A 14,921-nucleotide genomic window follows, 5' to 3' on the forward strand; every position below is an offset into this window, starting at 1 on the left:
CCATCACAGGAGTAAAAATAAAACGGGTGAACAATGGCGCACATGTTGTAAGAGCATCTATAATCATACTCCCTTTTTTTCAGTTAAAATTTAACTAAAAACACACGAAAGTTAGTTTAGGGAGTCATAAATATTATAGTTATTTTTTAATTCAATATGATTGATTCATCTATATATATATACAGTCCCGATCTCTTGGACCACAGGAGTCCAAGAAATTGTGGTCACCCACCATTGGATATTAATCCAATAGTTCAAAAAAGTTTCTTAAAAGGAGTGCAAGAGTGAGTGAACCGTTGAATTTACATCCAACGGTGAGTGACCACAAATCTCTTGGACCCCTGTAGTCCAAGAGATCAGGACTGTATATATATATATATATATAAGTAGTTAGCATTACTTAAAAGTTTAAACTATGCATAAAACAAAGCAGCATTAACTTATAGGGAGCCACTAAAAGTCCTTTTTCTCTCCTCGGATTTACGAGCTCCTAAAAGTCTCCCTATTTTAGGGCATCCACAATGGCCTCCCTAAATCAACTCTTTAGACAAATTTTAGGGAGTAATTGGAAAAATATAACTCCAACCATGCTCACTATCCACCTCCAGCATGATTGTAGATGCTCTTAGAAGGTGGATAGGGAGTATAGTTGGAGTTGTATTTTTCCAATTCCTCTCTAAAATTTGTCTAAGAATGTGGTTTAGGGAGCCCGTTGTGGATGCTCTAAATATCTTAAATCTTGTGGACATAAGATTTGCTTACTTTGCCACATTACTGGATTTATAGACTATAATCAACAATAAACAATTAATGTCCTGCGTCCATTATATCTTAATAAAATTGGACCTATTTCCAAGAAGTCCTAATATTTTTCCCAATATGTCATACTTGTCTCGATTGGTTTACTTATATTGGTTTTTATTATTGGTAAGGTGTTTTATTTTATAGAGCATCCCAACAAAAACATATTCGTTTTTATTATCCAATAATTATTATTAGTTCCTGCACACAGAATAATAAAAAAATCATTAATTTATCATTTTTTAATAGGTGTTCACCTGATATTTTCATCCAAAAAGTCCGGGGTGATCTTATATATGGAGCACCCTACAAACTTTTTATTTGTGAAGCACAAACACAACACCACCTAAATAATTAAGAAGTGGAAGAAGATGTTAAATCTCCTGAATGAAACCTTCTCAAGCTTGTTGCAACCTTTTTCCTTCAAGTATTTAGCACTTCTTGCAATTTTCCTCATCCTTATATACAAATGGTTCTCCACTTCCGCAAACCCATCATTGGAAACCTTCACCAACTAGGCCAGCACCTTCAGCGCTCTCTTCAAACCCTAGCTCAACGCCACGGGCCGCTCATGCTCCTCCATTTCGGAAGTGTGCCGGTCCTTGTGGTCTCCTCAGATGAGACTGCCCGCGAGATCATGAAAACCCATGACATCACATTCGCCAACAGACCCAAGAACACCTTCTTCAAGAAGTTTTGCTACAACTTCAAAGACGTGGCCTCGGCTCCTTATGGTGAGTATTGGAGGCAGATGAAAAGTATATGCGTCTTAAATCTCCTTGGCAACACAAGGGTTCGTTCTTTTCGTGGCGTAAGAGAAGAGGAAACTAAATCCATGATCGACAATATAACTAAGCACTGCTCCTCATCCCCCTCCTCATCAATATCATCAGCGGTTAATTTAAGTGAAATGCTCGAGACGCTTACGAATGATGTTATCTGTAGAGTAGCTCTTGGGAGGAAGTACAGCGATGGCGGGGAACGTGGGAGGACGTTTAAGAAGCTTGCCGGGGAGCTGACGTTGGTGATGTGGCGTATCAATGGTTTGCCTGGATCGCCCGTCTCAATGGTTTGGACGCCAAGTTTGACTATCTGGCTAAACGGTTTTATGAGTTTTTAGAAATAGTTGTTCAAGAGCATATAGATGAATTTCGTGGTCTTACCAAGAATGAGGACCAAAAGGATCTTGTGGACGTTCTGCTTTGCCTTCAGGCTGATTCTCCTATTGACAGAGTTAGCATCAAGGCTATCATCTTGGTAATTAACTCTCTCTCTCTCTCTCTCTCTCTCTTTCTGTTACATGCATAGTGGTGTTGGGTTGTCTTATCTTTCTCACCATAGTAATGCTAGAATTACTCAGTTTGTTCGAAGAATGATGTTACAATATGCTTGTTATGTGATCATATCTAAAGAAATAAATAAGTTTTAACCAAAATTGAACCATATCTGAAATTTTTTATTGTCAAACTCGTGCTAGCCAGCCAAGAAACAGAAAGAAAAAGATGTGTTGTGTGACAAGAGACTAGTAATATTAAAAAGAAAACATTTTGTAAAAAACTAATATAAGTCAAACATTTTGGACTAATTTGATATTTTTAAGGCTTATTTATTGATATGCCTCTTATGTTGTACCGAAAATCTCAATTTGTCCCTACAATTTCAACTAAGTCAATGTGCCCCCTATGCTTTCATTTCGTGTTTGACATTCACTCATTCCGTCAATTTCTTTGGTAACACCGTTAATTTGTTGACTTGACATGGGTATTTTAGTAATTTTAGCTATTTAAAAATTCAACTTATATTAGATTGTGGTGTTCTAATATTTCTTTGAAGAGCACATATGGGCTTAGCCAAGTTGGCTAGAGCGGATGTGCTCCCACTCTGCACCCGAGTTCGAATCTCCCTCCCTATAATTTAGAGTTGAACATCTCTTGTATAAAAATAAAAAAAATTCTTTGAAGCAGGAGTATTTTCAGGGTTTTTGAATGTTTCAAGCCTTCTACCTTTTTATATGTATAGATATATAGATAGATAACATCCTAACCCCAATTCTTTGGGGTTTATATATAATTTTCCATTAACTTTTAATCGATTTTTACCATTAAAATTCTTGTAGGATGTGTTTGTTGGTGGCACTGATACCTCATTTACACTCCTAGAGTGGACAATGTCCGAGCTTTTAAGGCATCCAAGAATCATGGTAAAATTGCAGAATGAGGTACGGGGGATAGTGGGCAAGAAAACAGACATAATTAGAGAGGATGATTTGGTTGGAATGCACAACTTGAAGGCAGTTATCAAGGAGACTCTTCGCCTACATCCTTCAATTCCATTGCTATTGCCCAGGCTATCGACCCAAGATGCACAAATAAATGGCTACGACATTAATGCCAACACACAAGTTATAGTGAATGCATGGCAAATTGGAAGAGATCCCAAGTCATACAACAAACCAGAGGAGTTCGAGCCAGAAAGGTTCTTGGACAGTGCCTTAGATTATAAAGGTAATTACTTCCACTACATTCCATTTGGGGCTGGCAGAAGAGTTTGCCCAGGAATTCAGTTTGCCATGGCTGTCCAAGAGATTGCTTTGGCAAATTTAGTGCACAAGTTCGACTGGGCGCTGCCTGATGGCGCAAGAGGGGAGGACTTAGACATGACTGAATCTACTGGGGCAAGCGTTCGCAAAGTATATCCTCTTAAAGTTGTTGCTATTCCATATTTGGGCTAATATAGTGTTGGTGTATCCGAACTAGATTTCGTTTATTCACAACAAATAAGAAATTATCATATCTTAAGCTATTATTTGGTAATCAAAATTTGAAATAATGGTATTGATATAAATATGTATCTATTAAGAAAAGTGTGGAATTGCTTGTGGTCTCACTGAGGATTTAGTTGTTGAAATGTCCATTGTTTGGTTTCCCATGAAAGGATTTTCTAATAAACTCTCACTTTGTCTTTTATTTATTTATTTAAAGGATATAATTAAGGGACGCCAAAAACGCATAATTACCATAATTTTATGACCTGATTTGAGTCAATCTTATTTGTACACCGTGTATCCTTCTTGTATATTGTATGGCCTAAACCTGGATAGAGGCCTGGGCCTATACCGGATCTCTTGGTGATAATGCCTTTTGGAGAAAACCTGCACACTTCGAACAGTTATCAGAATCAGAGCGAACTGGGGTTGGTCCTAGTTGATCCTCTCCGATGGCTAAGTCAGAAGCTATTTAGAGATGGAGAAAGGATGTAGAGTTTTTCAGGTGACAATCTTTATTACCTTTGTCGAGAGATAGGTGAGGAGTATTTATAGGCGTAATCATTAGGTCTATTTTCTTTGGGCTGGCATGGGATGTGGGTGTTCGAGACCGACCCGGCAGTGGTTTTCCTAGCGAGGTTCAACTACTTGGCACGCGAGTAACTGATGGCTTCGCAGAGGAGGTCTTTGTATGTCTCTGGGGGTTTCTTGGTGAGGGAGAAGTAAAAGTCTCCTCCCTAAATTCCACCCATAAACGCATTGTGTGTTGTGGCCTCATCGCACTCGTCACAACGTGCGTACTCGTTGTTGAATCGAGTGATGTAGTCTCTGAGTTTCTCGTCAGGTCATTGTTTGACCGTGGATAAGTTATTCGCGGTGTATAGCCGATTAGAAATGATCATTTATCTTTCTAAGAAGACCTTCCTGAGCTCGGTGAAGGAGCTAATAAACTCTGGGGCGAGTCACTTAAACCAACTCGTGGCCAGGCCTTTGAGCGTTGTCGGGAAGAGGCGACATTTGGTCGCCTCGTTTGGGCTGTGTCCCTCAATGGCATAGCGGAAGTTATCCAGATGGTCATATGGGTTGGTCATCCTATCGTACAAGGGGATCTTCAGAGCCTTCGAATCTCCCACTACCTTAGTGTCTAGTAGGTCGCGGGTATATGGCAGTGGGATTTCCTCTTCGGTGAATTCTGGTACTCTGGGCATTTTAGATTTCTCTACCTGCCCAAGCCGATCTCACACTCTTTTTAACTCGCCGGTGACCAGGTCTTTGAGTTTGGAGGTGATGCCATCGACTTCCTCCTCGGCTTCCTTAGAGCCAATCTGGGCATTTCCTTTGTGTAAACTTCCTACCAGGCGTTTTGTTGCGCTCCCGCCAGGGTTTTTTCTCCTTCAATATGTTCTTCGTGTCGATCGCCACTCGCTTTGATGTCTCAGCCTCCGCCGACGTGGACGAGGTTCCGCTGGTATCCTTGGTACCAGTCAACTCGGGGTCTTGTTGCTAGTCCACCCAATCTGCCATCTCTGCGTGGTTTTTTTGCAGTATTTCGTTTTGCGAGCGAAGGCTGTTGCTGAGATTCTATACATCCTTTACGCCCTTCAGAATTCGGTTAATCTTCTCCTCCAAATTCTTCAGGCAATCAGACTTCAGGCTCTCTTTCTTTGGCCTCTAGGCGTTTCTCCCTAACATGCCCGAGGAGGTTTTCTTTTTGAGGGGCTGATTTTTCAGCATGGTTTGGTTTTGCTCGCTTCGGAGCTCAGATGGATGAGGAAATGCGACTTCTATTCGTAAATAAATTCCCACAGACTGCGCCAAATGTAAACCATGTATCCTTCTTGTATGCTGTATGGCCTGAACTTGGATGGAGGCCTGGGCCTATACCTGATCTGTTGGTGATAATGCCTTTTGGAGAAGACTTGCACACTTCGATCAGTTATTAGAATAGGAGCGAAATGGGGTTGGTCCCAGTTGAGCCCTTTCCGATGGCTAAGTCGAAAGCTATTTAGAGATGGAGAAAAGGATGTAGGGTTTTTCAGGTGAGAATCTTTATTACCTTTGTTCATGGATAGGTGAGGGGTATTTATAGGGGGAGAAGGAGAGACATAGATACTTAAGGAGGGGATATTTATCTTCCTTTCCCCTGGTAGGACTAGACACATTAAATGATTTGTTCTTATCACCATACTATCTGACAGGGATTGTGTGACGAAGTGACATGTGGCTTTGGATGAGAGGTATATTAAATGATCCCTCTCCATCACCAGCCTGTTCACTCGACGATCAAAGGGTAAGGCGACACTTGGTCTTGGATGGGATGTACATTAATTGATCTATCTCACTTGCCAGGCTGTTTATCAAAGAGGTGGAGTGTTTGACTTGACAGGGGTCTGATCATGCCTGCTAATCATTAATGCTCCTCTGGTTGAACACGGCACCATAGTGGTCGGGTCGGTGTTCAAATGCCCGAGCACTGATTCGACCTTTGTCCCTTCAAATCTTCGCTGGGAGGCCTTTTATTGACCCCCGGGGGTACCAAATCTGATCAGGCCAGTATTAAAGGTAACTCATCACAACTACAACCACGTGGTGTTCTCTAATAGACTTGGCTCACAGTAATGATATGAGCCATTATCAATACTATATGTTAATGCATATAAGCATCCAAGGTATTAAAAAAAGAAAAAAATAGTCGTACCTACCACGCATGCTACAAATAAACCGACACTTCCGTAAAATAATTACAATAGCTTTATGTTTTTTATATTTTATGTTTTCCTTATTTTTGGTCTACCTGTAATTTTTTTTATACATTATTTATTGCACGCTAACCCATTATTATGGATCCAAATATTTTTTTTATGTGGAATATATTTTTTATACATATTCTGGATCATCCTTTATTTCATGTTCTATGTTGCAAACTGTGAACTCCATTATATATTTTAAAAAAAGGTCAATGGTTGGATACCGTGAAAAGATGCGAACTCATTAGCAGGGATCACAAGGTTGGATACCGTTTGTCGTCTTCAATTATTGCCAATCAAATTTTAGATGCCACTTTATATAAACCAAACACAACTTGTAGATAGGTACGTAACCAGTTTAGTAGTTATCAAACAACGGTATGAAAAGGAATTAAATGTTATCGAAATACAATTTTTGGAGAATTGACTTGAGATAGTGCCATAATAGCATTCTTGGTACAAAAAGGTTAAAGCTATGTCAGGCATTTTAAGTTGTGTCATCTATGACCCATATCCAACATAATGATTCATGTGAGTCATCAAATGGGTCAAATCCATTATGCTACAAGCCAATAGGCCTTGAAGGCCCAATAAAATTCCCAAGTCTTGATTAATTAATTAATCTTTGTTAACTAATTAATTCTTGCTCCTCATCTTCAAATTATTTTTTCATTTCTCACCTTTATGGGTGTGCGATCCATTAGGTTCTAATTGGCAAGGCAGTGATCAATTCATACTCTTAATCGATTGTGAATTAAAACACTTTTTTAATTCTTCCTACTGTGAGGACCAAGTTATGACATGTCCTAAAGGCTTCCACAAACAGTGAATAACGTCTAGCAATATGTCACGGTTACCCAAACCAATGTAGAATAAAGTAGAGAACCTGTAGTTGGAATTACAATGTAATACGGTCCTTCTCGAACTCAATGCTCTTGGTCACATCATTATGGTATGAAAAATATGTCAAGCCCCTAATGTGAACTCAAAGCTTATATGATTCATACAAGTGTGATTGGAATCACTATTCTCAATCATACCGGTGCTTGGCCCGAAGACTCCTACATCATATCGTCACAGCATTCTCCCTCTTTACTGAGGGTATATATCCCTTTTTGTACACTCATATGCCTCCATGAATTGATCATGAACCCCAACCATACCTTAGAGTCATGCTCTCTAGGGAACTCAACTATTTTGTAGTGCCTCAAGTCGAGGACTAATTTACATTATTGCTACTATAAAAATTTTGTTTGATATGTAAGCAAAACTTCCATACAAGATCTATAGGTTGATCGCATTCAGTGAATTTACTCTCTAGTAAACACCCATACGCTTATCTTAGTGTCTCTACACAAATGACTCGAGACCAATCATCCTCTCAATTAAGCAAATACAATGTATACCAATATTTGTGGATTGTCAATGCCCAATTGAATGATCATATGACTCGAAACTCTTTAGGGAGTGAGTTAGATGGAAATGTCTTATGGACCTAACTTCTTTAGGTGTTTATGATAGTGTATTGGTTTGCTTGTATGTTGTGTTTTTCTTAGAGTTGTAAATGATTGAAGTTTCTATTTTCATTTTACTTCATTGATATCTACATTATTTTGTTGTAAAAGTAGTAGTTGATTCCAGTTTTATTTTTTTAAAGGATTATATTTGTTATATTGTTATAAAAAAATATAGTTTTCCTTTTCTGTAAAGCCAAATACAAAAAAATTTATATTATAAATAACATATAAACAAATTGGAAAGCTTTTAAAGTACAATGAAATTGAAGAAAACAAAATAATAGGTAAGTAAAAGGAAAATAAATAATAAGTAAGAAGGTGAGTTTGGTACGGTAAAGCACGTTAAAGATGCTGTCCTAAAGCCTTTGTAGCCTCCCTACGTGCAGGTATTGACGGTCTATAAGACTCCAAGATACGACCCCTTGTACACAAACTCAAGATCCGCTATGAGCACATTCATAGATGGATATAAGTATCCAAGTCACAGAACCATTGCCAAAATAATAATATAAAGTAGAAAATGAGAGAATTAGTTTGTGGTGGTGATTGTGGTATGTGATATTCTAATGGTGTATTGTGGTTGTAACAAATGTGAAGGAGGAGTGACCTTTTTAGGCATCCAATAACATGTAACCTTCACCAACCAGAAAAGTTCACCAACCAGAAAATTAAGGCATTCAATATAGAAATAAAACCTGAATATTAAATAATTATAACACCCACCATAAATAAAATAAAACAACCAAAATAATTAAATCAATCAAAACAGTTAAATTTTTAAAACCTCTTTTTTAAAATTCCAATAGGTGGATGATCAATTGTTGTTTTGGAGGTGGATGACATCTATATTACTTTGTTATAAAAGTAGAATGCCATGCAGTGGTTTCGGTAGAATTGGTTTTTTCAGAAAATTGTTGTGCAGTTTACGTTTAATTAGTACATTTGTTTATGGATCATTTGGAGTTTATTTATGTTTTTATGCAGTTTTTGGATTTTCACAAATACGCACAGTCAAAAAAGACCAAACGAGACTAGAAGATTCGTTACAATAAATAACCGATCAGGGAAATGTTAGATCGCATTAATTAGCAGCATATTTCTTGATTCTCTAAGTTGCAGCTCACCAATAATGATCAATCTCTAAGTTGTTTTATGCATGTTTCTTCATCAAGTTAAGCGGTCATATACACACACAAAGTAGTAGCTAGCCTAGCTGTATATTACATGATTATGAAATCTCTCCAAGTTTTTTTTATGCTAGCGATGCTCATTATGGCTTTAGCCATTACTATCTCTGTCAACAAGCCGGTTCCTTGCCTCTCAGTCGTCTCCGGGTCGGGGTGGTGGTGGATGCGACCAACACCCTCTTGCTTGTAGAGAAACTGAAGGCAGCGCAGGGCCAGATTGCCACAACAAAAAATGTGTGGATATAAGGACAGACATATCCAACTGTGGTTCTTGTGGGAAGAGATGCAGTAGCTCAGAGATATGCTGCAACGCTCATTGTGTGAATCCAATGTCTCACAAATATATGCATTTAATTGTATGCTTTTTTTTTTTTTTTAAATACAAGCGATATTTTAAATTACAAGGGACTTGTGGGTATAAAATGCATTTATTTACTACTTGAAAAGGTCGTTAATCTTAAATTTGATACTTACTTATTTTTCTTTTTCCTGATTGTTGAAGGGATGTGCTGCACAAATATGCCAATAACTATGTCTCGGTTATTTATGTATTAATTTATTTCTTACATCGTAAGAAAGGAGAAATTTTTTTATGTTCTTCTGTGTACACAAGTTGACTCGTGTACCATCTAATACAAGTGTATTGGAGAATATTTCCGCATGTCGCATGTATACATGGTGTACTCGGAGCATACAAAAATTACTCGTAAAAAAGAGGTTTGGCTTTTAGGCTATGGAGTTAAAAAGTGGATTGGGCTATGCGTATGTAACAAATGTATACGGAGGAACTCATGTATTTTGGTCCAGCTCATAAAAGTTTGTATTGTAGGGGCATAGAGAGCAAGGCCGACTTGAGATTTTAAGGGTCCTGTGCAAAACTTAAACGAGAGCCCTCACATAATGTAATATGAAAATATTTATAAAAAAAATTTGCGATGATGTAATATCATTGTAACTTTTTTTAATAACTAAAATTCATCATCTATTAGCATGCAATGGCAATCATAAATCCAATTCATAAAAGTTTTAATGTTTCAATTTGAGAAAATAGAAGAGGAAGAAGAAGACGTGAACTTTTTTTGTTTTGTTTTGAGTGGGTGAAAACATACCCTACAATTTTTTTTGATTGATTGAAGAAAACTTGTTTTTTGACATGTTTCCTTTTTTTTTTGTTTTTTGACATATTTTTTTTGTTTTCTTTCCCTTGTTGTTAACAATAAAAAAAGAAGAGTATAAATGTTAAAATACAACTACTGAATGATACAATATGGACTCCAACCTGACTTTGTTCTATTCAGAACATCAATTGCAAACTAATCTATGACACATAAAATCTAAAGTACTAAATGGGCTGACAAACAAAGGGTCAATACAGTACAAATAGTGTAGTCTTATTCTGAGTAACGCCCATGACTACAAATGACCCAAAACAAACCAAATTACTATTTTTAAAAACCATAAAGCAAAGACATGACTTGTGGAGACCTTATTCTTTATAGCAAAGACAAGAAGACCAAATTTGATTTTAGGCCTATATGGGCACAGGGTTGACAAACAGAGACACCAGAAGATCCTTAAGTACAACTCCAGCATGAGTGAAGGCATCTTCATGCTTGTACATAAGTTCATTGGTACGTGCAAAATTCAGAATTCTCAACCGTAGTGGCATAGGGATGGTGGTGAGGTTGATCCACCCTTCATTTATGTCCTTCCATGCCTTATTTACTTGTTTTCCGAGTTCGATTATCGTTTCTTCTTCTGTGGCACCATACTCTTTCATGTAGCATTCCACAACTGAGGCAACATGTTCTCTCTTTTGCTCAAACTACGTCAATATAGACATGAATTTTAAGGTTAAAAGGGGGTATGGGGAAATAAATAAAAACGAAAGGCTGCATTTATACTAATACGTACCTTATGGGACTTCATGTCATCCATGAGTCTGCCAAGTATTGATAAAGAGTTCACAATCTTAGGGTCACTGAGAACCCAATCCAAGGACTCTTTTGTGACAATATCTCTCATTCCAATAAAGGATGTGGTTAATGGCATCTTGTAGGATGTACCAAGTGCGACTGCCATATATTCATCCATTGTTGGTGTGTATTTCTGGTGGAGCCATTTGGCTTCATCAAAGTAACCTCTAACATGACATTTCATCTACGAAATTAAAATACGATCTCTATTTACTTTCTATGCAATAACATCATGAGAACTTATATTTTATTAGAATTAAAAGCATCCAACCCAAAAAGTTATAAATAAAAAAATAAAAAATACTTATATTCCCTGGCCTTTTTTTTAAATTTAGATCGGACCGAGTCATGCATGCACTCAAACCTGTCTAGATAGGGCTGAAGCCCGACCCAAAAGAAATGTAAGATATCAACTACTATTTGTGCATATATAAACTTGGAAATTAACTAGAATACTAATTTATGTTCTTGCAACTCTGTAATCTAAAAAATATTAATGAGGCTTACTGCTTCTCTCGCATAGTGGATGCGATATAAATTTCCCTCTTTTCCAAGCTTTTCTTCAAATTCAGTGTATACATCCAACATTGCTCCATAACAGACTTTCATATACTCTGGCAGTTGGTCCATAGCTGAAATGTCCCACCTGATGATTAAAATAAGTAAATAATAAGATATAGACTAGTGATGACTTAATCAGTAATTAGAGAAGGATAATTGGCTACTGGATATAATATTCATTCCTTCTTCTTTCTTGTGAACTCTTTTTATTTTTTAACCGAATAGTATATTTAACTTTATCAAAGGAAAAAATTAAAAAGTTTATGAATTTGATTTGTATTTGTTATTACATGCTAATTGATGATGAATTTTAGTTATAAAAAATTAGTTACGTTATGGCAAATTTTTTTTTTAGTATTTTTATATTAGATTATGTGAGGGCTTAAGTTTAGCACAAAGCTCTCAAAATCTCAAGACCACCCCTGGATATAGTGATGACTTAATCAGCATTTAGAGGAGGATAAATGACTAATCTAAGACAAAATTTTAGGGAGGAATTGTAAAAATACAACTCTAACCATGCTCTCTATCCACCTCCTAAAATAGGAAGACCTCTAGGAGCTCCTCTATCTGAAGAGAGAGAAATGACTCATAGTTGTTCCCTATAATTTAATGCTACTTTATTTAATGAGTATTTCAAACCTTTATTTAGTACAAACTATTTTTTTATTTTATTTTATAATAGAGATGGACCAATAAAAAGAAAGTTATAGCATTTATGACTTCCTAAACTAGAGAGCATGATTGAAGTTTAAATTTTATAGAGAGCTCCTAAAATAACTTTTATATGTTTTTAGCTAAAATTTAACTAAAAAATAGAGAGCATGATTGTGGATGCTCTAAACAACTTATAAATTAATTGGGTTTCTATTTCAATAAACCTTTCAACAGCTTCAGTAAAGAGCTCTAGCTCCTCTTGTGTGCCATACACATCATAAATGTCATCAATAGCGGTTATCACAGCAATGACTTTGCTTAATGATGTCCTAGCAAAGCAATATTGGGGCTCAAAGTAGGTTCCCAGAGCCCAAAAGTAGCACTCAACTACTCTGTCTCTTGCAAAAGGAAGCTTGTTTACAAAGTCCAAATCCTTCCACCACCTGAATTTATCATTTAATTACATAATAATAACTTAATTAGTATATTGATGAACACTAATATATATGTATGTATGTATATTAATTAACCTTGAAATTTCACTTAGTTCTTTCTGATGGACTTGCTGCACTAGGTTGAAATCCAACTTTGCCAAAGTTAGGAGAGTTTCGTTTGCCGGATGAGGTTCCTCCTCAAAGATAGCCAAGTAACGCCTTGCTTCTGGCCTTTGGCAGCCCTTCCAGAATGGTTGATACAAGGCATGGGTTACTTGTTTTGCAAGCAAGGGGCTTAAACGGTGCGCTTCCACTGACTCAAGATGAGTTGTGGTGAAGGTGAGCGCCTCATCCAGTAAATCCTCTCCATGCATCCTAAGATGCGTGGATTCGTACAAGCTCAACAGTCCTACTACATCATCCACAAGTGTTTCCTTAAATTTCCCGTCCTCGTCCTTGAACTTGTTGAACATGTCTGCTAGCCGCATGAAACAAAACATATAAGAGAGAGAGAGAGAGAGAGAGAGAGAGAGAGAGAGAGAGAGAGAGAGAGAGAGAGAGAGAGGACTGACTGCATGAAACCTCATAACCGTGCTGTCTAAGCAAACGGAAACGGAGAGCAGTTGTGAAAAGGTCAAAATCATTTTCTTCATCACCGCCGTAAGAGTTCTTGTGAATTTGCTGCAAAACTTCCTCAACTTCATTTTCGAAATGGCGGGAGACACCAAACCGCTGAATCTCATCAATTAACTCTAATTTTTTTGATGGATTTTTAAGCATTGGAGCCATTATCATCCCCTTCACTTTTTCCTTCAGTTCTTGGACATCTTGCTCTGCTTTGATATCTGTTTCCTACACGAACAAATTGAAAAGGATATTATGAAAAGTATGACCTTCATTCGTTGTGCATGGAAGTTAGAACTATTAATCAAAATTAATTTATAATAATAAAATATTCAAAATATACGACGCAGCTATAGCACATGATGAGTATTATTAGCCCATAAATAATTGTTAGGATTAATTAATTTCCTACCACAGAAGCATATGATAGAAAATAATCGCCCCAAGTGCTGGGAGAGAAATTAGCTAAACGTCGCTTAACATGATCAGGAGTCGCATTCAGGCTTTGAACTTGGTATGCAGCTAAAACTTGAGCAGACATTTTATTCCTAAGTGCGAGGAAACGATCAATGTGCTCTTAATTGAATGTATCAAGGGCTGCTATGAGTTGAAGGGGTGTTGTATTGTGCTATTTATAGTGGAACATCTATTAGTGGGCTGCTCTGAGTTCAATTATCGTTTCTTCTTCTGTGGCACCATACTCTTTCATGTAGCATTCCACAGCTGAGGCAATATGTCCTCTCTTTTGTTCAAACTACGCAAATATAGACATGAATTTTAAGGTTAAAAGGGGTATGGGGAAATAAATAAAAAAGAAAAGGTTGCATTTATATTAACATGTACCTTATGGGACTTCATGTCACCCATGAGTCTGCCAAGTATTGATAAAGAGTTGAGGTTCTACCTAAAAACCAATTGGCAATGGGGGGAGTAGCCCAACTCCTTATAAACCCAAGCTAGGTTCCTTAACATTTCAATGTAGGACAAATACTCTCAACACGCCCCCGCACGTGTGGCGAACTTTCAAGCCTAACACATTGGACAACACATATTGGGTGACGTGGGAGCATGTGTGGCCGTTGGGCCCAATATGTGAAGCCTTGCTCTAATACCATGAAGGAAGTTGAGGTTCCACCCTAAAATCAATTGGCAATGGAGGGAGTAGCCCAACTCCTTATAAACCCAGGCTAGGTCCCTTAACATTTCAATGTGGGACAAATACTCTCAATACATACCCCATACTGTTTAACTTGACATCAGAGTCAATTTTCTAGTGACCTGTGTGTTGTGTCCACCCATATTCTAGCCTAGAAGATTCATTACAATAAATAACCGATCAGGGAAATGTTAGATCGCATTCATTAGCAGCATATTATGCATGAGCCCAAGGAAATAAGCAACTTGCCTAAACTGCAGCGCATGCATGAGCCCAAGTAAAGTATTAGCTTGCCTAACCTGTAGGACATGCATGAGCCCAAGGAAAGTAGTAGCTTGCCTAACCTGCAGCGCATGCATGAGCCCAAGGAAAGTTGTACCTTGCCTAACCTGCATGAGCCCAAGGAAAGTACGTAGTAGCTTGCCTAACCTGCAGCGCATGCATGAGCCCAAGGAAAGTAGTAGCTTGCCTAACCTGCAGCGCATGCCCAAGGAAAG

General features: G+C 37.6%; 1 protein-coding gene and 1 pseudogene across 3 annotated transcripts; one reads left to right on the top strand and one right to left on the bottom strand.

The window, feature by feature from the left end:
* Positions 1,116-3,593, top strand: LOC18781069 (annotated as a pseudogene).
* LOC109948858 ((-)-germacrene D synthase-like) lies at positions 10,234-14,180 on the bottom strand. 3 transcript variants are annotated; one of them, XM_020562605.1, is made up of 8 exons: positions 14,112-14,180; positions 13,681-14,022; positions 13,217-13,496; positions 12,741-13,119; positions 12,435-12,653; positions 11,500-11,638; positions 10,931-11,176; positions 10,234-10,841 (listed from the first exon to the last, which is right to left on the bottom strand). In XM_020562605.1, the coding sequence occupies exons 2-8, from the start codon at positions 13,807-13,809 to the stop codon at positions 10,548-10,550; spliced, it is 1,686 nt and encodes a 561-aa protein (XP_020418194.1). In that variant the 5' UTR covers positions 13,810-14,022; positions 14,112-14,180; the 3' UTR covers positions 10,234-10,547. The 3 variants fall into 3 exon arrangements, with proteins under 3 accessions (XP_020418194.1, XP_020418193.1, XP_020418195.1); XM_020562604.1 differs by having other exon boundaries at positions 12,741-13,122; XM_020562606.1 differs by lacking the exon at positions 12,435-12,653 and having other exon boundaries at positions 12,741-13,122.

Source organism: Prunus persica, chromosome G4 (genome assembly GCF_000346465.2).
Source record: "Prunus persica cultivar Lovell chromosome G4, Prunus_persica_NCBIv2, whole genome shotgun sequence".
Taxonomy (NCBI): Eukaryota; Viridiplantae; Streptophyta; class Magnoliopsida; order Rosales; family Rosaceae; genus Prunus; species Prunus persica.